This window comes from Balaenoptera ricei, chromosome 20, assembly GCF_028023285.1.
Source record: "Balaenoptera ricei isolate mBalRic1 chromosome 20, mBalRic1.hap2, whole genome shotgun sequence".
NCBI lineage: Eukaryota > Metazoa > Chordata > Mammalia > Artiodactyla > Balaenopteridae > Balaenoptera > Balaenoptera ricei.
In genome coordinates this window covers 18,186,516-18,208,977 of record NC_082658.1, presented here as the reverse complement: position 1 = coordinate 18,208,977, position 22,462 = coordinate 18,186,516, and the positions used below count along the sequence as shown (strand labels likewise).

At 59.0% G+C, this 22,462-nt stretch overlaps 1 protein-coding gene across 6 annotated transcripts in view; it reads left to right on the top strand.

Annotated features, from left to right (window-relative positions):
* The first annotated feature begins 254 nt into the window (after window positions 1–254).
* SRCIN1 (SRC kinase signaling inhibitor 1) overlaps window positions 255–22,462 on the top strand; it is a 68,088-nt gene continuing 45,880 nt past the window's right edge. For all 6 annotated transcript variants that reach the window (XR_009499598.1, XR_009499597.1, XM_059907677.1 and 3 more), the window contains exons 1-2: window positions 255–465; window positions 10,850–10,912. Coding sequence is in view for 4 of the 6 variants with exons in the window: in XM_059907677.1 (XP_059763660.1) it covers window positions 306–465; window positions 10,850–10,912 (223 nt within the window). In the remaining 2 variants the exon portion in view is untranslated. The remainder of the gene's footprint in view (window positions 466–10,849; window positions 10,913–22,462) is intronic.

The window sequence follows — 22,462 nt, the reverse complement described above, 5'->3', positions numbered from 1 at the left end:
AAGTTACTGCAACTGGAGATTAATCTCTAAGGGGCATCAGACTCGCCCTGAGCCAGGCATGTGGCTGGCTCAGGGCAGGCCAGGGGGTGGCGGGGTGGGGGGGTGGGGGCGGGAAGGAAAGTGGGAGAGCTTGGATTAAGGCTGCAGCTGGGTAGACCAGGAAGTGGGGAAACCGGTTTGTCATTTGGGCCACTTGGGGTGGGGTCTCCTCTCCTGCCTCTCTGCTTGCCTGCCATTCTACCTGGTGGCCTATAGCGAAGAGATGAGCTGTGCCCCTTTCTTGCTCATCTAAGCTGGCTTTGGGAATGCTGGGAGTAAATAAAAGGGGCAGGGGACCTTCCCCTCTCCAAGAGAAGCTTGGGAGAGAAGGGACAGGACAGAGAACTGGAGAGAGAGAGAGAGCAAGCAACCAGGACAGGAGGAGGAAGGGACAGAGTCACCCAGAGAAGTCTGTGGAGCCAACAGGTAGGCCAAGGTGGGACAGGGAGGGGGTGGGAGTGAGGCAGGGGTGGGAGTGAGGCAGGGGTGGGGCAGCGCTGGCGCTCTGCAGGCTTCGGTGGAGGTGGCAATGGCGTCGCCAAGTGAGGTGTGAGAAGGGGCAGGAGCTGGAGCGCCCTCCTTTGGGGTCCTACTTAGCCGATTGGCAGACTCCCCTCACTCACAGCACGGGCCGCTGCAGTTCCAGCAGAAGCCTCCAGGAGGGGCCGCAACCCGAGCTGGGGGCAAGGAGACAGCCCAGCAGGGGGCGCTGTGGGACTGGGTCCCCTTGGCTAAGCCAGGTCTAAGGAGACAGCTAGGGGGGCGTCCCGGCAGAGGCAGAGGAGGGTCCAGACTCTCCCTACATCGTGCGGCTGTGGCTTTCGGAGGTCACCTTGGCTGAAGAGTAGTCCCCAAGTCCCTCCCTGCCCCGTCCGTCCCCGAATGCTTCTCCATCCTAAGGCGCGCACGGGCTAGGAGACCGAGAAGTTTCCGCACCCTCGAGGTGCACCCCCTCCTCCGATGCCGGCCCCCACTTCAGGCATTTGTCTCTGTCATGGCTTGAGGATTGCTCTGGGGGGAAGAAGCAGGTGCAGCGGGGAGGGGAGCGTGAGCGCGCCCCGCATCCCAGGCCCGGCTGCGCGCTGCGGGATCCCGCAGTGCAGCTGGAGGGCGCGAGGCGCCGGCCCCCTCCCCTCCATGCTCCCCGCCACCCCGGCGGCCCTTTGTACGTTCAGGCCACACGCGCGTGCTCGCGCCGCGCGCGCTCCCGCCCGCAGTGACACACCCGCGCCGGCGCGCGCGCGCGCGCGCACACACACACACACTCGCTCTCGCACACTCGGTGACACGCCCGCGCGCGCGCGCACCCACACGCCCGGCCGCCGGCGCCCTCCCAGCTGGTCCACCCCGGCGGGGCCCGCGCCCCCGGCCCGCCCGCCTGGCACCGCGCCCCGGGGCTGGGGCCCAGCGAAGAGCCCGCGAGGCGGCGAGAGGGCGAGCGCCAGGCAGGCCGGCCCGGGGCCCCCGCCCCCCGCGCCCCCGCCCGATGGGGAACGCTCCGTCCCAAGGCATGTCCCTGTCTCTCTCCTTCCTAATGTGCCTCCATGCTTAAGTGGAAGGTATTTCTGTTTTCTTTGTGTGTTTTCCCCTCGGCCGGGGGCGGGGGCGGCGGCCGGGCCGGGGAGGCGGCGGCCGACGGGGCGAGGGATGCTCGGGGCGCAGGTGTGTGGGGGGCAGGGGACCTCGGCGCTCCGGGCTTGGGAGAAGGACCGGGGCGAGAGGAGTGCTGGGACCATAGAGGGGGTCCTGCATTGGCGAGGCTGGAGACCGGGTGGGGAGGGCCTCGTGAGGCCCGGGGAAGGGGGCCGGAAGGGTTAAAATTTAAAGGGGTTTATGTGGAGGGGGGAGGGAGGGAGAAAAGAGGAAGGGGGATGGATGGTGAGGAGAGTGGGGGAGGGGAGTGGTCCATCCGAGGTGGAGGAAGAGGAGGATGCAGGGGGAGGCGAAGGGGATGGAGAAGTGGTGGGAGCATTAAAGGTCTCTTTCCCCCAGGTCCCAGAATGGGGTGCACGCCCTTGGATGGTGGTAGTAGGCGCTTTGCGCCCGCCCCCCAGGGAAGGAAGGGGATTAGTGTATTCTGGGGTTGGTTGTGTTGCCAGGATACAAGCCTGTATTCCCCGCACCCCCCTCCCCAGTCACCTCGAGGCCCTAGCCCTGGAGACCTGGGAGACTAGGCAGCAGTTGCAGAGACGGGGGACCCGCTCCCCGCTAGGCTGGCGGGAGGGGGAGGGGCCATTTGATCTTAAGCCCTCCCCTTGCAGAGGCCAGAGGGCAGGGGAGGGCGCCCCCAGCTGGGGAGAGGATCTAGGGTGAATGAGGAAGTAGGGACTGCTGGAGGCTGAGCGGCAGAGGGCGGGGCTGGGGAGGGGCCGCGCTAACCCCCCCTCCCCTCCCACGCACCCCTTTGCTACGTCAGAAGCTCCCTGGCCAGCTCCGAGTCCTGTCGGTGGGGGCAGCAGGATGCTGGTGGAAGCAGAGGGGGCCGGCCGGGTGCCTCCGCAGCTCGGCTGGCAGGGCCCGGCGGGGTGTGTGCAGCTGCTGGTGCAAGGCCCCCAGCCCCACCCCTCCCCATGCAGCCCTGGCAGTGCCTCCGGCGCTTTGCCCTGGCCTGGTGGGAGAGGACAGCGGAGGGCAGCGCCCGATCTTCCAGGGAGGAGGCTGGACCGAGGGACCCCGGGGGCCGAGGGGAGCCAGGTGAGCAAGAACAGGGAGTGTGCGAGGAGGAGATCCTGGACTGCCAAATACGAGGGAACCAGGAGGTCTTGCAGCCCCCAACTTTAGGAGAAGTGGGTTCCTGGCTGGAGCTTTTCAGAAGATGTTGGAGCTACTGTTGTTTTGGGGAGGGGGAAACAGATAAGGGCTGGGAGTCGAGGGTAAATGACCAGACTTCCAGGCTTGTGGGTCTGAATATTCCTTGGTGTTGGGTTTGAGCACTTTGGGGTGGGGATAGGATGCCTTCTTTCCAACTCTGGATATCTTGGTCTGGGTGACCTTGAGCCAACTGCTTTGCTGTCTAACTCTGTGCCTCAGTTTCTCTCATTCCCTTCCCTATCCTTCTTGCTGGTCTTAAAGAATTGGTGATGCATGTGATGGAGACTGTCACTGTGAAAATGTGAGGCTTTGTAATCATTGGTGGCAGCTGTGATGGTGGTGGTTTCTGGCGTGGTTGCACGTGTCTACATATGTGGGGGGCAGTTATGGTTTCCGTGTGAGGTCTTTTGCTGGTTTTAGTTGATGTTGGGCCCACTGTGGGCAAGTGTCAAGGTCCAGCATTCCTACAGGAAGGAAGGCTCCAGGCAAGCTGGGAGTTGTTGGGGCAGAGACTTAGCTGGTGGCCTAGTGTAGAAGCAAGGGATGGAGCATAAAAGGAGGGGGTTCCAAGAATAAGATTCCCCCCTCCACCCAGACTGCCGGGCACCCAGGCACCATTGGCAGCAAGTGCAAAGGCTTTGCCCTGGCTTCCTGCCACTGTGCCTTGGGGACAAGAGGGTCTTTGTCCAGTTCTTCCCCCACCCCTGCTCCTTCCGCCCTTACCATGTTGGCCAGTTCTCTGTGATGACCCTCAGGGCCGGGATGGAGATGCAGGTCCCCCATGTGCTCTGGAGATCTGGAAGAAGCAACTGTGGTCTCAGGCAGTGCTGAGTGGAGCCGGGGAGCTCTTCTAGGGGAAGGGTCCCTGGGAATGAACCACTGGGAGGTTTGCTCCCACTGCATGCTTTCTGCTTGCCTCCTTGCCTAACGCGGAGGGGATGGGGTCTGGAGTCTTCATTGCCTGATTCCTGCTGGGAATCCTGGGTTCCATGTTTCTTAAACATGTACAGGGCAGAGTTGGGTGCTGTGATGCAGAGCCTCAGATGATCTCTCTTTCTCTCTCTCTGGCCAGGGACCCACCCTGGAAAAAAGGTTTAATTAGAACCATTGATTCCTTCTTTGGCTGTGAGCATCGATCTCACCGGTGTGGTCAGAGCTGGGGGTGATGGTGGCACGGTTGCCGTCTGCCCAGTTCGAACCTTGGCTTTCTCTGACAAAACCCAAGCGTAGGAGGGAGGGGGCTAGGCTCTTTGAAGTACCAGACCTGTTTTAGCCCCATCTCCACCCCAGGTTAGGTCTTGGGGAAAGAAGGGAGACGAGGTTGAGGATTTAACCTGAGGGAGCTGTGTTTGGGGTTTGAGGATCATCCTGAGTAGTGGGCCTGGGGCTCGGGAATGGAGGTGCAGCTTGGTTGGAAGGGAGACAGGAGGCCATTGGGGGCGCAGGCGGAGAGTTCAGGGGAAGGATCTGGAGCTTGCCATTAAAGTTTTGCTTTCGAGGAATCCCAAGCACTTATCTCCTCCAAGCCCTGGCAAGGAGATCCGATTTCTTCCTTAGTTTGTGTCTTCCAGGCCCAGAGAGGGACAGAGACTGTCTCAGAGGCCCAGTGGGCCTGGGTCTAGCCTTTGAGCCTGGCTACCTGACCGAGTGGCCCCTGCCCAGGCACAGGGAATGAAGGGTGAGGCTCCAGGCAGCCTCCGATCTGGTCTCTGGGTTTGGTGGGAGGTGGGGGACAGATTGTGCCCCCGCCCCAAGCCCCAGCTGCCCGTCGTGGGTGGGCTGGTGCAGGTGCAGGCTTCAATGAGCCACTCAGATGCTCTTTGAAGAATCCCTTGTTGGCTTCCTAGGGCCCATTCGAGCAAAGATAATAAAAATCTGGCCGTCAGCGGGTTTGAGGGCTGCACTTGCTTCCCCTTCTTTCATTCCCAGCTCTGAAAAGCAGAGATGAAGGCTTTGGATTTGGCTGGGAAGCAGCGCTTGCCTGCCCCGAGGGAGGGAGGGAAGGAGAGCGGGAGGGAGGACTGATTTCCTGGCAGCCGGGGGATTTGCTGGGGAGGTGGGCAGAGGGGCAGGGACCTGGTCCCCTACTCTTGCCAGACAGCCTCGGGCCTCGATGGGGCTCCTATGCCCCTCGCCCAGGCTCCAGCCTTGTCCTTCAGTTCCAGAGGCTGGGAGCCCCCCTTCGGCTCCACTGCTCCCACAATCCCCCCTCTGCTCCTCAGACTCCCCCACTTTCTTCCCCCTGGAGCCCCCCCATCCCTGCCCCTCCATTTCTCTGCCTCTGCCCTTCCCGCTGTCTCTCCTCTTTGTCTCCCCCTTCTGCTCCTTAGTCTCCCCTTTTCTGTCTGTCCGCCCCCTCATACCTGTCTCTCTTCTTTCCTTCGCATCTGTCCTGCTTTCTAGGACTGTCTGGAAGGTTAAGAAGCCAAGTTGGTTGGAGGGAGGGGAGGAGCTGCAGCCACGGAAGGGACCGGCCTGAGTTGACTATTATGGTCTGTCAGGTGTCATAGTCATCAGGGTCCAGGCGGAAGGGGGCTGCTGAGCACCTAGAGATGTGTGTGTAGTGAGGGCGCCATCCCCCTCCCCGCACACAGCGGGCACCTTGCCCTGACATTGGGCTTCAGACACTCAAGTTCTCCTGCCACCTTCTACTGCTTGGCTGCCGGAAACCAATGCCTCCGGCTTCTGGCCCCTCCACACCTCTGTGGTCCACTGTCCCAGGCATCATCGCCGCCCTTGCCCATGGTTCCCCCACACCCACTACCCGGGCTCACAGGGGGAAGGGAAGGGTCCAAGGAAACCCCTACAGGCCCTGTGACCCCTTCACCATCTTGTAAGCCCCCCCACGTGGAAAACAAGACTGTCATGGAAAGAGCACTGGACTGAGTAAAGAGACCTCGTTAGGATCCAGCCTCAGCGCCCAAATGTCCGAATGACCTTGAGCAAGTCCCTGCCTGGCGAGGGCCTCTTTCCTCACCTGTGAAATGAGGGGGCACAGGCTGGCTCCTCTCCAAGGTCTCTTCTGACATTCCACCGTTGTTGTGTCTCTCTTCTGGGTGATTTGCATATGCTTTGCATATATCAATGGTGCCTGCTTGAAGGGGGAGGGTGCCGCCCACGGGGACCAGAGTCCCACCCACCACTCCAATTCCCCTTGCCCATTGGCCCAGGCTGTCACTGCTGGAATCTCCCAGAGGGATGGAAGCCGGGTAAGGCCTGAGAATTCCCTGGGGAGGTGGCTCCTGTGCTCCAGCCGTGCTAGAGGCAGGATGGGGGGATAGCCCTAGTGGAGGGTACCCCTACCCTCATCACTCCTGCTCCAGAAAGTCCAAACAGGGAAACCAAGTGGGTGTGAATTCACTACAGTTGCCTGTGGCTACCACGGGGTGTGTGAAACCCCACTGAGCCTGGCAGAGGGGTCAGGGTCTGAGCACCTCTAGATGCCTGGAGCTTAGCTAGGTGTAAGAGTCCCTCCTGTGGCTTCAGCTGCCAGACAGGCGGCTTCACAGTCCAGGACAAGTCCTGCCGTCTTGTGCCCTGTCCACTTCTACTCAGGCCCCTGGGCTCTGGGTGTGTGTGGGTTGGAACTTGGACCTGAGAGATGGTCACTGAGAACAGGATCATTGCACATCTGGGCCCTGCCTGGCCAGCACACCACAGGTGAGGCGCGGCGCTCCCTGCAAGGGTCACAGGGAGGGAGAAACTGCTGCCCTCAGTTCTGCACCCACGTCCGTCTACCCCGACTGATCTCACGGGCCTTCTCCCCTGCCGCCGGGTATGTGCTCTGTGTCTGGCACAGGGCAGTGTGCTGCATTCCAGCCCCCAACCTGCCTCATTTCCTTTCACCCCCATAATACTCATCACATGGGGCAAGACTGGGGTAAAGGTTGGCAGCCAGGAGAAGATAAGGTGGGCCACTGAGTAAGGTGAGGATTTCTGAAGACAGGAGCAAAAATCCCCTCCACCGCCATGGTGGACGGGGCCAGAGGAAACACAGCAAGAGGGATCAAGGTTAGCTTTAGTCTCAGGGAGGAACTGACCCGGGGGGCAGTTTAGTTTCCGACCACGGAATTGTTGTGAAACTTAAATGAAATAATAGATGAAAATGTCCAGCACAGTGCCTGACACATGATAAACAGTCAATAAATGGTATGGGGAGGGAATGGATGTCTCTGAACCCAGAGGAGACCCTCCCCTAACCCTGAGATGCAGGATATTGCAGGGGATCAGGAGTCAGAAGGACAATTCCCAGAAGAGCTGTTTCTCCCACACTCAGGCGGCTGCTTCCCCACCGCAGCCCTCGTGCCCCACACACGCACTGGGCTCAGGGCCCAGCCACCCTGGGATACCCTGCCCTCATCCTCTCTGCTGCAGGTGGGCAGACAGAAGGGTTTGGAGGCGGGGAATCCTGTTCTTCTCCTCCTCCCCCTGTCTTTGCACAGGACAGCTTGAGAGGAAACAGGCCCACGCTGCAGCAGGAGGAATCGAGGTTAGATGGGAAGGAAACCTCCAGGTGCACGAAGGGTAGCTGCTCCGAGGTGGTGTTTTCGCATCTCTTACCTCAATGATAGGTGTCTGTGAGCGCAAGTCAGCTAGTGTTGTACCTAGGGGCAGGGGACTGGTTGGCATGACCTTTGAGATGACCTTTGGGCTATCGGAAGGAACTTGGTAGATCCAGTTTAATCTCTTGTGGCTGTGATGGTTGGCAGAGTGCAGGGGGCTGTGATGAAGAGGAGTTCAGAGCTGCTGGGGAAGAGGAGGTTACAGCGAAGTCAGTCTTTGATCCCCCAGGGCAGAGAAGTCAAGTGCAGGGTAAAGAGCAAGCGTTGGACTGGTGTCAGGTTGCCCGCCTCCCCTACTGCTGTGTGACATTAGGCAAGTTAGTTGCCCCCTCTGGCTTTCAGTGTCCTCGGTGTGAGAAGAGGGTGGAACTAGAGAATCTCTAAAGTCCCTTCCAGCTGTCACAGGTTCTACCCACCTCCTCTCTCCTGAGATAATATATGCCTCACCACACAGACGGTGGGAATAAATACTTCCCAGCTCCAGCTAAACCAGGAAAAATGGAGATTTGGCCCAAGAGAACACTGGTGCTTTTGTGCGCCTGCATACGCCTTACAAACAGTCCCTCCTGCTCTGAAGGCACATCTTGCCTAAATCTGTCCTCTCAGCCCAGAAGATGGATAAGTGAGAGGCTATAGGATTCAGCTACCGTCTGTTTTCCTCCCACCCCAGAAAAAAAAGGCTTTGCAGCACTCCGTTCCAACCAAGGACTATAATCCAGTCCATCTTTTCTTCTGCGGAGGCACTGTCAGCTGGTGGCTCATCTCCCCCACAACCTTTTCCTGGTTCCTGGTAGCCTCAGCCACCTGGCCCAGTTGCCTGCATATCCCGGAATGGAGTAGCATTGAGACTGGGAAGGAGCTGGGTTTTCACACGCCTGCCTTCCTCACTTCTGCCAACCTCCTCATCCCAGCACCCTGGTCTCTTTTCCACCCCAGTCACAGAGCATGCTGGAGACCCCAGACCCAGGGACCCCCCCAGAGTGGCCCTAAGCTGGAGATGTTTGTGCAGAGCCTAGGAGGCAGAGGGGGTGTGTGTCCTGCTGGCTCCTTCCACCCCAGGGGGGCTGATAATTGCAGACGCAGCAGGCATCTGTGGCGTCACCCCAGGCACCAGCAGCTGCCTCATTGAGGAAGAATTAATGATCCCAGTTCATTGGGAAGGCATTCCGCGGCTCACTGAAGCCCTTGCAGATACACCCGGGCCTCTATGCCTCCTCTCCGGGGCTGTCCCCTGCCTGGGGCTGTCCCCTGCCTAGTCCGTCCCCTCCCAGTGGCCAGGCTGGCCTGGTGAGTCCCCATTCTTGTCCCAGCCTTCTTCTAAGTTGAAAGTTGGGACTCTGAGGGAAAGCCAGGGCTGTTAGGACTGACAACGACTCTCGCTTTGCTGCCCCTGACTTTTTAGGCTCTCCCTAGCGTGGGTGCTTGGGGGGGATTTCTGGATGTTAAAACGAGAAGAGACCTTTGAGGGGCTTCCTGGAGCCTCTTCTGTGACGGAGGCAGGGGAGTAGGAAAGGGGCTCCCGGAGAGGCAGAAGTCACTTAAAGATGAAGCTTGGGAGAAGCCACTTCTCCTGAACCCAGCAGCTCATCCCCCACCCCTGATCCCTGGTCCATTTGCAGCCTAAGGTTAGAATTATCTGCTTCCCACTCCTAGGATGAGGCAGAAAGAAACTGAAGTGAACCCTTCTGCTCCACTTATTGTCCGTAAAAAATAGTTTATGCTGGAGCGTGGGATGGAAAGAGGTTAGACTTTAGGCAGAACTTCCCAGCGGGCACTGAATGGGAGCCAGCCAAAAGCTGGGGAGGATGGATGGGAAGCAGTTCAGCTCAAGGGTCAAGAGCTCAGGCTCTGGAGTCGGACAGATCCGGGCTGGTATCCCAGCCCTGTGACTCACTCACTAGCTGTGTGGTTTTGGGCAAGTCACTTCACGTCTCTGAAGCTCAGTTTCCTCATCTGTAAATTGGGGCTGATAACGGTGGTTCCCTCACAAGGTGGGTACCAGGATTAAATGAGGCGGAGCTCCTGGCACATTGTGAACTTTCACTAAGTAGTAACGTCTTTGTCTTCGTCCTCCTCCTCACTGTCCAGTTGAATGAACGAATGGGTGGCTGTTCTCCCAGGAAAAAGAGACATACCTGAGAGAGCCTCTTATCTAAAACCCAGATTCTCACCCCAGCCGGCCTGGGGCTGGGCCCCTGGAGCTGCCACTTAAGACTGGTGGTGAGAGGGGAGCTAGGCCTCTTGAGTCTTCATGCCCCCACCTGGTGCCCTTCTGTCCACCTGCCCCTTCTGTGCCCCACCCCCACCCCACTGCTTTGTCCAGGAAGCCCTCTGGGGCTGCATATGTTAGTGAACATTCTTGATCTCTTCCCCCAGTCAATGTCCCAACATCTGGGTACAACAGCTGCTTCTCCCCAGGATGCCTGTGTCTTGGGTAATCGGTGGGAAAATGGGAAACATCAGATTGGCAGGGGGCTCTGAGGATGCTTGCAGCCAGACGTGATGTGGGTGTGGATGGGTCCCGAGACAGCCAGTGAGGGCTGGGCCCGAGAGGGTGCCCGGCCCACAGTGTCTCCGTGCAGGAAGGGTCCTAATGCCATGCGCCCCAGGATGAAAGGCAGCAGACAGGCGTTGGGGCACGAGGGAGGTAGAGTACAGTTAGAAGGACTTCCTGCAGAGTGAGAGCGAGGCAGCCTGACGGACACCTGAGGGGGGCTGTGCCCTGGCAGTTTGAGGATTGGGTGAGCGTGGGGGGCAGGAGCTGGGCACAGGGCTTCGGGCAAGACCCTATCACAGCAAGAGTGTGTGCGCGCGTGTCGGGTGTGAAGTACCCCTGTTTCCTCTGTTGTGGGCAGAGAAGGGGGGCCTTCCTCAGGGTTAGGGGGTGAGTGGAGCAGATGGGGGTCTCTTGGGCCGGGAGGGGGTGGTCACCAGTGCAATGAAGGCAGACCCCTCTGACTCTGAACCCACCAGCCTTCCAGAATGAGGTGACCTTGGCTGGGGGAGGCAGATGGGGGTCTTGTGTGGACCCCAGTAAAGAGCCTGCCCCCGTTTCTGGGAGGAGAACCAGGCCTGGCTTACTGGCTGTCTATCCTGGGGACCCCACTCTGGAGACCCCTTTGTTTTCTGTGTTGTCCTGCTGTCTGTCCTCCTGTCTGTCTCCCACCCGTGTCTCTGCCCCTTCAGCCCCTGCTCTTTCTCCCACACCCAGTGTCTGTCCTGCTGCCTGCCCCCCAGCCCTCAGTGACCCCCCAAAGGGACAACTCCTAATGCTCTGCCTTGCTCTGTCCCCGTCCCCTCCTCCCCCAAGGCCCAAGGCCCCTGCCGGGCCCCTCCCACTTTGGGAGCCCTGCCCCAGCCCCTTCCTCTCTTCAGCTCCTCTCCTCCGGCTCTGGGCATTCATTCACGACTTTCCTCCTTTCCTGTCCCTCACCCAGGGCTCCAGCGTGCAGCAGGAGGGAAGCCTCCAGGACTCTGTTCCCTCTGTTTAAAGTCTCCAGGTTGGTAAGCCAGGAGGGGGGCCTCTCCCCACCATCCTGCCACCCACTGCTCCCTAGCTGGTGCCTCTCCCCAGCCTCGGGGGCCAGAAACGGGGGAGGGGGCTATCCCTGGGGGGCCCAGGCCTTTGCCAGGGGAGGGGGCAGCAGAGACCTGATTCTGGGGAGGGCACCTTGCCTGGCCGAGAATGTGTCCGTGTGTGCACGTGTGTGCATGTGAGTTAGTGTGCGCGAACAAACACGTGTGCATGTATATGTGTGTGCTGGCTGCAAAGCTCCGTGTAGTGGGGCTGGGGAGGGAGGAGGAGGCGGGAGCCCTCTGTCGAGGGGACAGACAGCCTGGGGAGAGGGGGTCAGGAGCAAGGGGCCCTTCTTATCCGGGGCAGCCCGTGTTCTAGCGTCGGCCAGAGGGGGGCGATGGGAGAAGATGGGACCACATCGACCTCAGTACAGCTTTGTTTAGTTTATAGGCACTTGTAACCCTGTGGTCGCATTTCATTTATTCAATCGTTTATTCATTCATCCATCCATTCCTTCCTTCTTTCATTCAATACAGATTTATTGAACACCTTCTCTGTGCCAGGCACTGGGCTAGGCTCAGAGGCCAACAGTGACCAAGACAGCGAAGTTTCTTTCATTACTTATGTGGTGAGCAGATAGAGGTCAAGGGGTTGGCTGAATTCGCTGGCTGTGGGGCCTGGGGCTGTGGCCTGGCTGGCTGTCTGGAAAGGGCTGTGACCCTCTGTCCACTGATGCCCCATCCGCCCCTGCTCCCCCTGCTGGCAGCTGCTCTGCACTTCATGTCCCTGTAGAGTGTCCCCTGACCCAATGGCACTCCTCTCCTATAGTGTGTCCCTGCCAAGCAGGCAGTGACTGAGGTCCCAAGTCCCCGTGACCCTGGGGACTGTGGACAGCATTGTTGGGCCAGAGCTGGGGCCACTTCAAGAGGGCCTCTGGGAACCCGCCTCTCACTTCCGTGCCCCCGACCAGCAGCCTGGAGCACTGGACTTGAGAGTCAGTCTGATCTGGGTTCAAAGGCTCACATAAGCCATGTCCTAGCTGTGTGGCCTTGGACAAGCCACTCTCCCTCTCTGAGCCTCAGTGTCCTTGCCTGTAAAATGGCAGCCTTGTTGAGAAGAATACAGGAAAAGCAGCAGCAGCTGGACCAGAGCCCAGCCCACAGCAGGGGATGCCCAATTGCTGGTTCCTTTTCTGCACCTCCCCCGGCCCCTCCCTGGGGCTGGGGCAGGCTGTGCCCTGGGTACTGTCTGTGTGCTGCCCCTGACCGCCCTCGAGAGAGGGGCCGCAGAGTCCCTGCCTTGGCTGTTTGCAGGCTGCACATCCTCCAGCCCTTCTCCAGCTCTCTGGAGGATGCTTCGGCCCCAATCCGGGCGGGCAGATGGGGGAGGCAGCCCTCCTTGCCACTGTGGCTGCCGACGCCTTGATGGCTTTTTAATAACTTTGCTCGGAGACAATCTGTAGAGTGCTCGTTTGTCTGCCTCTTAATTAAAATTACCATTTTCCTAAAAGAGCAACGATGCCGCTCTCCTCCCTACCCCCCCTCGCCCGTCGGTGCCTGCTGCCAGGAGAAGGCAGGAGTGACTTGAAACTGCAGGCTTTCCCCTCGACCCAGGCCCTGGTCACACAGGCCACCCCCCCTTCCCCACACAAATGGCAGAGGGGCCGAGGCTCAGGGACAGGGAACCAGGGAGGGGGCCTGAATGCCCTCCTCTTTCACTTACCCTCTTCTGGAATACTCCCAGAGGCAGGGAGCTCAGTCCTCTCCCAGACTTACTTTTTACATCCGTAAAGAGCCAGAGTGGGGCTGTGTTCCTCTCCATGGGGCCAGGGAAGTGACTCAGTGACTTAGTTGGGACAGCAGATGCTGCTTGTGAGGCAAGGGAACATGGTCTTACATCGTAGCTCCACCAACAAGACCCACCTAGGAAATGTTCTGGAGGAGAGGGAGGCGCTGCAGCCTGGGGCCCGGAGATCCAGCACTAGGAAGGACCCCTTGAGATGCCTCTGTCTCCATCAGCTCCCAGTGGGCCTCCCCTTTCCCTCCGTGACCCTCTGTTTCTATGCCTCCTCTTCAGGAACACCCTCCCTTTGTCACCTCCCACTTCTGCTCCTCCCTGAAGTGCCCCTCCCTGACCACCTCCAGGCTCGCCCCTCTGAGCTCCCATGGCTCTGTCAAATCTCTCGTGGCATCGGTTCTGGACATCACTGAGCCTGCTAGTTCACGTTTGCTTTTGGGGCAGCAAACTCAGTGCTTTCAGGGGCTGGAAAGGAGTGAAGCAGTGGATGAGGACAATAGGGAATGGTGAGGACTGCGGTGAGGAGTAGAGTGCCTGTGTTCCTTAAAGGCATTAAAATGCAAAGAAACAAAACAAATCACCACCAGCTAAACAAAATGCCTGTGCCCCAGTATGGCCCCAGCGTGGTCTTTGCTAAACTGCAATTCATTTATCTCGGCATCCTCATATTGCCCAGTGCATAGTAGGTGTGTACTCGTTGTTTGTTGAGTGAATACGTGATCGTCCATATGTCAGGCACTGTGCTAGATACTTTACATATTTATTTCTTCCCCTCTTCCCAAGGTAAGCACTATTTCCCCCATTTTGCCATTAGAGAAACTGACATCCAGAAAAGTAAAATGACTTGTTCAAAGTCACACTTATGGGAAGGGGCATTTTTTGATTTGAGCCTTGGCATGCTGTGTCCTTCTTGCTCTGTTTGGTCATGGGCATGCCTATGTGTGACACAGGGCACATGCATTCAGTACCTGGCCTGGCTAACAGCGAGCACTGGTGTGGCTAGTGGCCACCTTGTTGACATGCGTTGTGCACCTGTGGGGAGGTAGGGTTGAAGGAAGTGAGGGCTGCAGAGGCGGGGAGGGAGCAGACGCCCCTCATCCCAGCACACCCCTCCTCCACCAGCTTCCGGTCCCATCCCAGCCGCCTGGGGAATGGCGGCGTGGTGACAGGTGCCGAGCTGCCGAGATGACAGCACTGCTGATTCCCCCATAATTACTGTCTGATGAGATGCCAGAATTAGCCACCATGCGAGCATGGGATGCAGATATGGGGCAGAGTGCTGGGAAGCAGCTGGGGGTAAGGGAGCCTCCCCTTCCAGTGCTGGGGCCCTCTGGCAGTAGGGCAGAGTTTGGTGAGGAGGAAGTAGGTTAACACGGAGGAAGCGCTGTGTGCTTAATATGCATCAGATGTTATCGTGTGGGCTGCGGTTTTCCAGTCCTCAGGGTGGCTGGACACACCCCTGAGATGGCTGGCTTCCAGACAGGGTATCAAGGGCCTCAGGCCACTAAGCAGAGAATTATGGGCAGAGCAGGCTGCCCACTCAGCCTCCTGGGCAAACGCTTTGGTGCTTGTAGCTGGGATATGCCTGGCTGGGGCTGTCAAGGGCATAGTTGCTAGGAAGGGGCTAAGACCCAGAGCAGACTCCTGGAATCACATTAGCATGGCCAGGCAGCAGAGGGCAGAGGGAAGTGCCTAGAAGGAGCCGGCAGGTTGAGCTAACCTTGCCAGGAGAGTCGTCCATCCCAGGCAGGAGGAGACAAGTTGGCCCTGAGGCCCGAGGTCAGGGGAGGCCTGAGAGTTAGGAGCAGGAGGTAAGGAAGGTACGTTCTGGTCCCAGAGCAGGGCTGAGTATGCCCTGGCATTTGTTTCCCCTGGCACACATGCTGGGGGCAGGAGGAGGGCTGGTGAGAGCAGAGGCAGAGAGGGGTCGTCTGGGCTGCTCAGACCTTATCTGGACCATTGGAGCAGTTTTGAAGGCCACCAGCTAAAAGCGGTGGTGACAACATGGGGCTGACCCAACAGAGGGCAGTGCACATGGCCCGGGGCTGAAGCCAGGCCACAGAAGGAAGGACTTGAGGTGTTGGGCTCAGGAGAGAAGATTCGGGTTCAGGAGCCTTCATTCTGCCCTGAAGGGAGAAGTAATCATGCCCTGCCCCTGGACACCTCTGAGGGCCATGGGCACAGACTTTGGCTCTTTTTAAGGAAGGAGGAGTTCCACAAGGTAATTGGTGCCTTAGATGTAATGAGCTGTCTGTTTCTGGAGGAATCCAAGTCCTGGCTGGATGGCGTTCCTGAAATAGGACTTGCAGTTCTGTGTCGGCACAGCCTGTGGCAGGGGCTGGGAGGACTCAGTACCAAACTAAGGTATGAGGGGAGGGCTGTGGAAAGGCAGGACCCCCTTCCCAGCCTGGGCTTCTGTGGCCCTGGGGCAGCTCTGCTCCCTGCCCCTCCTTCTCTCTCAGCCACGCCCTGGGGAAGGGTCCCCACTCTTCCGGTGTGAGGTCTCCCCAGAAAGGATGGGGTTGAGGGTCTCTGCGCTTCTCTGGGGAGTGACCTGTTCGAGTGTTCCCTTCTTAGGGAACTGGACAGACTGAGGGGACGTAAGGGGCTCTGGCCCAGTGGCTCAGACGAAGACTCAGGGATGCCTTGGTGGCAGAATCAGCGTCTTCCTCAGAGGTAGCAGGGTGTAGAGGAGAGAAAGGGGATCCGGGCTGAGAACCCCACAGTCGAGACCAGGCTTCTCCACTTGCCAACTCTGACCATGGACAAGTCACCCCTTCTTGAGCCTCTGCTTTCTCACCTGTAAAATGGGGGAGAGCAACCTCACGAGGTGACTCTGAGAACTGAATGAATAGAGGCTGTCAGAGCCCCGTGTGGGCTGTCACAAGAGTGTGCTTGGTTGAGGGGTGGGTATCAAGAGTGCTGTCATTCATGGCTGGTCCGTTTTCCCCACAGCATCCAGCAAGCCTGGTGCTGAGTTTAGATCCCATCACTCCAGATGGATGGATGGATTTAACTGAGACGAGAAGGTCGGAGTCTTCAAGTCTTTTGCAGAGGGAAAGGGAGACTGTTTATTTCTCCCCTGCCTTCCAGCTCATGCTCCACCTTCCCGGGTCCTGCTCTGGTGGGACGGTTCAGGCTAGGCAACAGGGAGAACTGAAAGATGCCCCTGGAATCTGATCAGGCTTCCCAGGTCAGTCTGGACCCAGCAGTCAGGCAGGAAACTCTGAGTCTCCTCCTGCCTTCTCTGGGCTCCCCCGTCTTCCATCCTCCAGAGTCTCTCCTGGTGCTCACCTTAGCATCCCTAGGGAGGGAACATAATGGGACGCAGATTTGGCTGTTTGTTCCTGGTTGGCTTGCAGGGCAGTAGAGTAATTGACCTGTGAGGTGAGGGCTGAAACTCGCAGCCCAGAAGCCCCGTCCTTCACCCTCCGGCAGCAGGTGGAAGGGGGTCCAAGGCCCGCCGGCCCCTTGTCCTGGTGCAGGAGGCTGAGCACCTGTAGCGGGAGACAAGGGCTGGGGGTGCGAGGTCCAGGAGGGGCATCTCAGTCCTTGGCATTGCCTGGTTGGGTAAGCATTGGTGAGAGTGGAGTGGCCTGTATTTGTAGACAAAAATGTAAATGCTTTAGCAAGGAGACCCTGAACTTGACAAAGCAGGAGAGGGGCCAAGAAGTTGCCTCTCTGAGAAGGGGTAGCTGGACTCAGCATGGGCAAGTGGGGTCCCCAATGTCTTTCACTCCAAGCTGGAGATGCATCGAGCTGGCACCTGAGGGAACCCCCAGATGCACTGCAATCTGTTGAGGGGTTGTAAACGTATATGATGTGTGTGCATGGGCGCAGCACCCTGTCTGGCCACGTAGCATCCAAGGTGGCATCTCTGCAGTGACCCAGTCCCAGCTGGGCCCATGTTGATGCCTGTGGTGGGTGCAGGGGAGGCCTTCGTGACTGGGCATACGTTCGTGAGCCTGTGCTGGGCACGTGGGCATGTACCATGGGGGCACAGGCATGACGATAGAAGTGTGATGAGCAGAAGCGCGGTGGCCTGTGCTTGGAGTCTGGAGGCACCAGGACCCCGATCATCCTGGTGTCTGAGGGAGCTGTCTGGGTGCTGCTGGGCTGTGGGCCTGGGAAGAGCCTCCTCGAGAGAGCCTGACCCCATGAAGGGCAATGTCTCAGAGGAGGGTGTGGAGGGGTACAGCAGGGCTGAGGCTCCTGTCCAACATTTGTGAGGCCCTCGATGAATCCTGGGTGTTGACAACACTTCCCTGTGGGGAGGTGGGGTGATGGGTGGGGCTTCCACCCCTCACCTCCAAGAGATTGGGGTCCCTCCCCCTGGCAACAGGATGCCTCCCTCTGGGCTTGCTTTCAGCCTGAGGCAGCTAGAGGGGCGTGGGGAGGGTCCCTTTGCCCACAGCTGCTGCCCTGGCCTTGGCACCCTGAGGCTCGAGTGGCCCCGAGGAGAGGCGGCTCACTGGCAGCCGCCCCTGAGCAGTGGCAGAGCTGGGAGGACAGGCGTCAGCCCCCCTCCCTTCCCATCCTCTCCTTCCCTTCCTCCCAGCCTGTGTTCTTCTCCGCTGCCTCTCCAAGGAGATGTGGGGCTGACAGGACACCTTCCCTGGGCACGTGACGGTCGGGTGGAGACGCCAGGCGGGAGTTAGCTTGTTAGCGAGGGCTGTGTGGGCACACGCCAGGGCTGTTCCCAGCTTTTCCAGCGACGGCTTCAGACTGGGGGTGATGTGCTCCCCTCTGCTTCCCCGCCCCCGCCCTTCCTGGGGAAGCCAATTAGCCAGATCTTCATTAGTGGCTCAAAATCCAAACCCTACCATCCTGGGTTTGAGAAAACTCTGACTGTGGAGTGAAAGGAAATCAGGCGATTGGGCAGATCAGGAAGGAGCTGTCCCCCACCCGTTCCCTAGGCCGGTGTCTTCCTGCAGTGTACGACCCTCACGCCTGTTATTAGTTTAAAAAAAAACAAATAAAAACAAATGAAAGGACTGAAGCTCAGAGAGGCTGCTGACCTGCTCAAGGTTACACAGCTAGACAGTGGCAGAGCTGGGTTTGAACAGAGCTTTCTCACCTCCAAGTTGAGTGATTTTGGGTAATGCCATAGCTTTGCCGGCAGTGGGGGGAGGGTTGCAGGGAGAAGAGGGAGGGTTGTATATCTGAAATTCTGGGCAAGAGGCTGGCTTGTTGGCCCTTTCGCAGGAGAGGTGGGTCTTGTCTGAGGAGTATGGTCCGGACCCCACGTGGGGACCCTGGTTTCTGTGTGGCAAGCAGCCACTGGGCTGGGGCGGGCGCCTGGGGGTGCAGCTGGCCTGTGACCCACAGCTCTTCTCTCTTTGGGGCTGAGGGTGCTGCGGCATCTTCCACCCCTCTGCTGATTCCTCCTAAGGAGGTTGTTAGTCTCTGCCCACCTGGGGCCTGGAGAGGGGCTCCCTGGCAATTGCTTTCTGGGAAGTGGCAGACAGGTGTGGACAAGTCCTTGTCCCTGGGGGCCAGGGGGCCAGGGTTCCATTTCTGGCTCTGCTTCCAGCTCCTGTATGAATCGGTTCGCTCTCTGGGCCTCCGTTTCCTTCCCCGTGAAAGGCATTTGGCTGGAGGGAAAGCAGACACAGGCAAGGCTTAGCCGAACAATCTTGAGACATCACTCCTCTTTGCCTAAGAGCGAAGAACCGAAGGGAGGGAGGCCTCACCTCGCCAGGGTAGAGGGCTGCTGCGCTCTGTGCCCTGTGGACGTGGGGAGTTGGGGGGGAGAGGGCAGCAGGTAGAAGGAAGCAAGGACTCCAGGGCCACGCAGAGCCAGGGCAGCTGGCAGAGATGGCACTGAGACCAAGCCTGGCATCTTTGACTGTCCCCGGTCCCCCATCCCACTCCTGAGGTGGCTTGTGAATCTCTTCACCCCACCTAATTCCGTCCTGCAAGACCACCCAGTGTGGGCGGAGTGGTATGTCTGCCATCAAGGAGGCCCCGGTCTGAGGGGGGGGAGACAAGCGCCTTGCCCTGAGGGAGCTTCTGATCCAAAGAGGTAAACAGGGGCCCTCCCCTAGTGCCCCCCAAAGAGGAGGCACAGGTCCTGCCCAGTCTGAGGGAGAGATAAGGCTCTGTCCTAGGAGAACCCCTAGTCTGATGGGGGAAACAGGGGCCCTGCTCTGGGGTGTCCCTAGTCTAACGGGGGGAGACAAAGGCTCCCAATCGGAGGGAGGAGGCCTGGGCCCTGCCCTGCGATGTGCCCAGATTGAGGGAAGGGGCCCTGCCCTGCAGGGGCTCCCAGTCTGAGCAAGTGGGCAGAAGCAGCAGGACAGAGTCAGCCTGTGGACGGGTGAGAAGTGAGAGCTGGCAGAGGAAGCATCTGGCTGGGGCAGTGCCCGCCCTATCCCCCAGGAGCCCAACACCCTCTCTCTCTCAAATTCTCTCTCCCTGGGGAAAGCCCCAGAAGCTCTGCTGAGAGCAGCCAAGACCCAGGCAGGTGAGCTCTCCCTCCCCTAGCCCTGACGAGGTCCTTTAATTGATTCCGACTCGTTTACCAAGTGGCCTTTGGTGGGTCTTAAATCTGCGCAAATTGGTTCGTGTTTCTCTGCCTGCACGAAGCTGTGACTGGCAGTGCCCTGCACCCTCCCCTGCCCCCTGGCTCCCTCCGGGACTCTGTCGTCTCCACCCCACTCCCCAGCTGGGTCTAGATGCCCAGCTTCCCTGGGGGCTGGGGGGTAGCAGGGCTCCCTGGACGTGGGGGCAGAAGAGTCCAGGGGGTCACAGGCCACAGTCCTCCTCCCCCTCTGCCCCCCCAGCCCGGGGAGGGCAGTCCACACGGTGACTTCTTAACTCCCTCAGCCTCCCTGATCCCCAGTTTCCCTGCTGTACTGCCAGGAGAATCGACCCACCCCAGGCCGTCCTCCACGGTGGCTCTGTAGATCAGTGCTGGGGGGTGGGGAGGGGGCATCAGTGTCACCAGCCAAGGACTATCCTGCCTCTGATGCCCTCTCGCCTTGCCCACCTTCCCCTACCACTGCGCTGCCCGGGTAGTGGTCCATCGTGGGGATGGACTCCACCTGGCCTCTCCCCACTTGTGTGTCCTCCCTCTCCCACCTCAGGGACAGAGGGAGCTGCCTTCCCTGGGGACCCAGTGATGACAGCTTGCCTGGCCTTGCCCCTGTGCTCCCAGGTTCCAGGGAGTCACCTTTCTTGACTAACCGTCACCCCCATGCTTTCAAGTCATTTCCCTTTCCTCCCAGGCCTCCCTTCCGTGGGATCCCCTCCCCCTTCTTCTCTGTCATCCCCTCCCGGACCAGACAGGCTCTCCTGAGGAGGCCTGACCTTCAGGGCAGTGGGGCTGGGCTGGGGGGGATGGGGAAACACGGGGGCAGGTATGGAGGCTCATGCCAGGAGCTGGACTTGAAGCCCTGTCCGTAATCCTCAGTGCAGCCACCACCCCTGCTCCAATCGCCCTTCCTCCCACTGCCCACCTCCACCCCTGAGGCTCTGCTTGGAGTGACAGGGAGACTCAACAGGGTGCTGGGCATTAGCAGTTTGGGGGGATATTACACAGGAATGTTTACAGAAAGGCAATTGCCCGGAAAATGATTTTGGTTGCTGTGGTATGGGGCGGAAAAGATGGTTTTGCAAAACCGACACAGACGGGCTTCTGCTCCAAGGACCCACGGACAGACAGTGGACTGAGGACCATGGGCACACAGGGCGCCCAGAGCCAGGGGCGCCCAAAGACTGCAGGGCCAGCTACTTCACGGGGGGAGGTGGGGGCGAAGGGATGATCCCTTCACCTCATTCAAGTTCCTGGAGCCTCTGCCAAACTTGACCTTTGTCCTCTGGCCTCTGACCTCCCAGCACAGTGCACTTCCTGACTGCAGCAGCTGCCCAGCAGGATGGACTTGTCAGGCACAGTCGATGGTGGCAGTCGCCTTGGGGCTCCTCCTGGGTGACTTGGGCTCCTCTTGCTTTGGCTGCAGACGGTGGGACTGGGGGAGCCTTGCACTGCATGTGTTCAAGTGTGTGTGTGTGTGTGTATCTGTGGGCAAGGCACTTTGGGTGTGAACCAGGCCCTCCACTTTTCCAGCAATCTCCATGCATCCCTCCCCTTGCCCTGCCTGCGGATCACTCTGGGATCTAGCCCCAGGGTCCTCTGTACTCCCTGAGTTGGTGCTCAACCACCACCCCTGCCCAGGCAATGGATGGGGGCGCACCTGTGAGGTCTCTCAGGTCCCCAGGGGAGGAGCCTTGTCCAGCTTCCCCGTCTCTGGGGAGAGGGAGCCAGGGTCCTGAACTCCGGGTCCTCACAGCAGGCACCCCCGTGAGAGCCCTCTCTTCTCTGTAGCTCTTAGCTTTGCTCTCCCCTCTACTTCCTCCCCTTCCTCTCTCTTCTTCCCTCTCCCTCCCCCTCTCCTCTTCTCCACTCTCTCTTCCTCTGAAGATGATGTCATGGGTGGATGTTGCCCAGTGACAGCCAGAGGACAGAGTCGCTGGTGACATCTGGGGTAAAGACGCCAGGTGGGGAGGGGCTGGATGGCTTATGAGAGAGTGTCACTGAACCCTTGGGATCTTAATTCTCATCTTGAGTTACAGTGATCTCATGTAAAAGAATGCAGTGAGGATAAAAATAAATTGGGCTCATAAATAAACGTGGAATTTGGAGTTGGTGGAACAAATAACAATGTCGCTCTCTTCCCAAGCACCTGCGCCTTTATCCGCAGCCGGCCACTGGGGGGCGCCCACTGCTCCCTGGTCATCCCAGCCTCTGGCGGGTTCACTTACTGGTTGCCCAGGCCAAAAAGGTTGAGCTGAGGGTGACCAGAGGCCCCCTTTCCCACCTTCCTTTTCCCTCATTCTGAGCTGGATTTCATCAGTCCTGGGCATCTTCCCTGCAGCTTGAACCTCTCACTCAAAAATTATAGTTGGCCTTGCACACTGAGGATACTTGGGGAGTTGGCAAACCCTCCAGGCCCAACTTATCTCTCTGAATCCCCCAAGCCCCCATCCCTCAGGGACCTTCAGTCCCAGCGCCCCTTCCAGCAGTGTACCCCCGCTCTGCTTTCCCCTCCAGGGTCTCCCCACTTTTCCCCTGCCCTCAGAGCCCCCTACCCCTGCCCCTCCACCACAGAGTCTTCCAATTCCCATGTCCCTGCCCCCGTAGAACCCAGTCCTGCTTACCCCCTCAAGGCCTCCCTGTCCCATCCGCCCCCCATCCCCCACCCCCCACAAGACCCCCACCCCTCACCAGCCCCTTACTGGTAAACAGCAAACATCGATCTGCTCAGGACCACTGCTACCCAGAGCCTACTGCTTGCTAGACTGTAATCGATCTCCTGGGCTTCTCACTGGGCTGCTCGGTCTGGGGAGGGTCAGGGTCACTCAAGACCTTAGTGGTGGCTGGAGCAGGAGCAGGAGTAATGGGAAGGCTGTCCTGCTGTCACGACAGCCCGTGTGCCAGGCGTGTCTTTCATTCAAAGCAGTGTGCTTTCTCCTCATTATCTTGCCAGCTTCTCACCCAATGCCCAGAAGCAGGGTTTAGAGGTGGACGTCCCCATTTTACAGATTAGTACCCTCAGGCTCCAAGAGGGAAGAGGCTTGTTGATCGAATGGGTAACTAAAGGAATGGTGAACCCGGGGCCCCTCAGGGAAGGAGCTGACTCTAAACCCAGGGTGTCTGTGGCCTGTGTTTTTTTTCTCCCAATGTTCTGACTTCAAGTGCCCAGGGCTGGCTCAGATAAATTCATGCCTGAGCCCT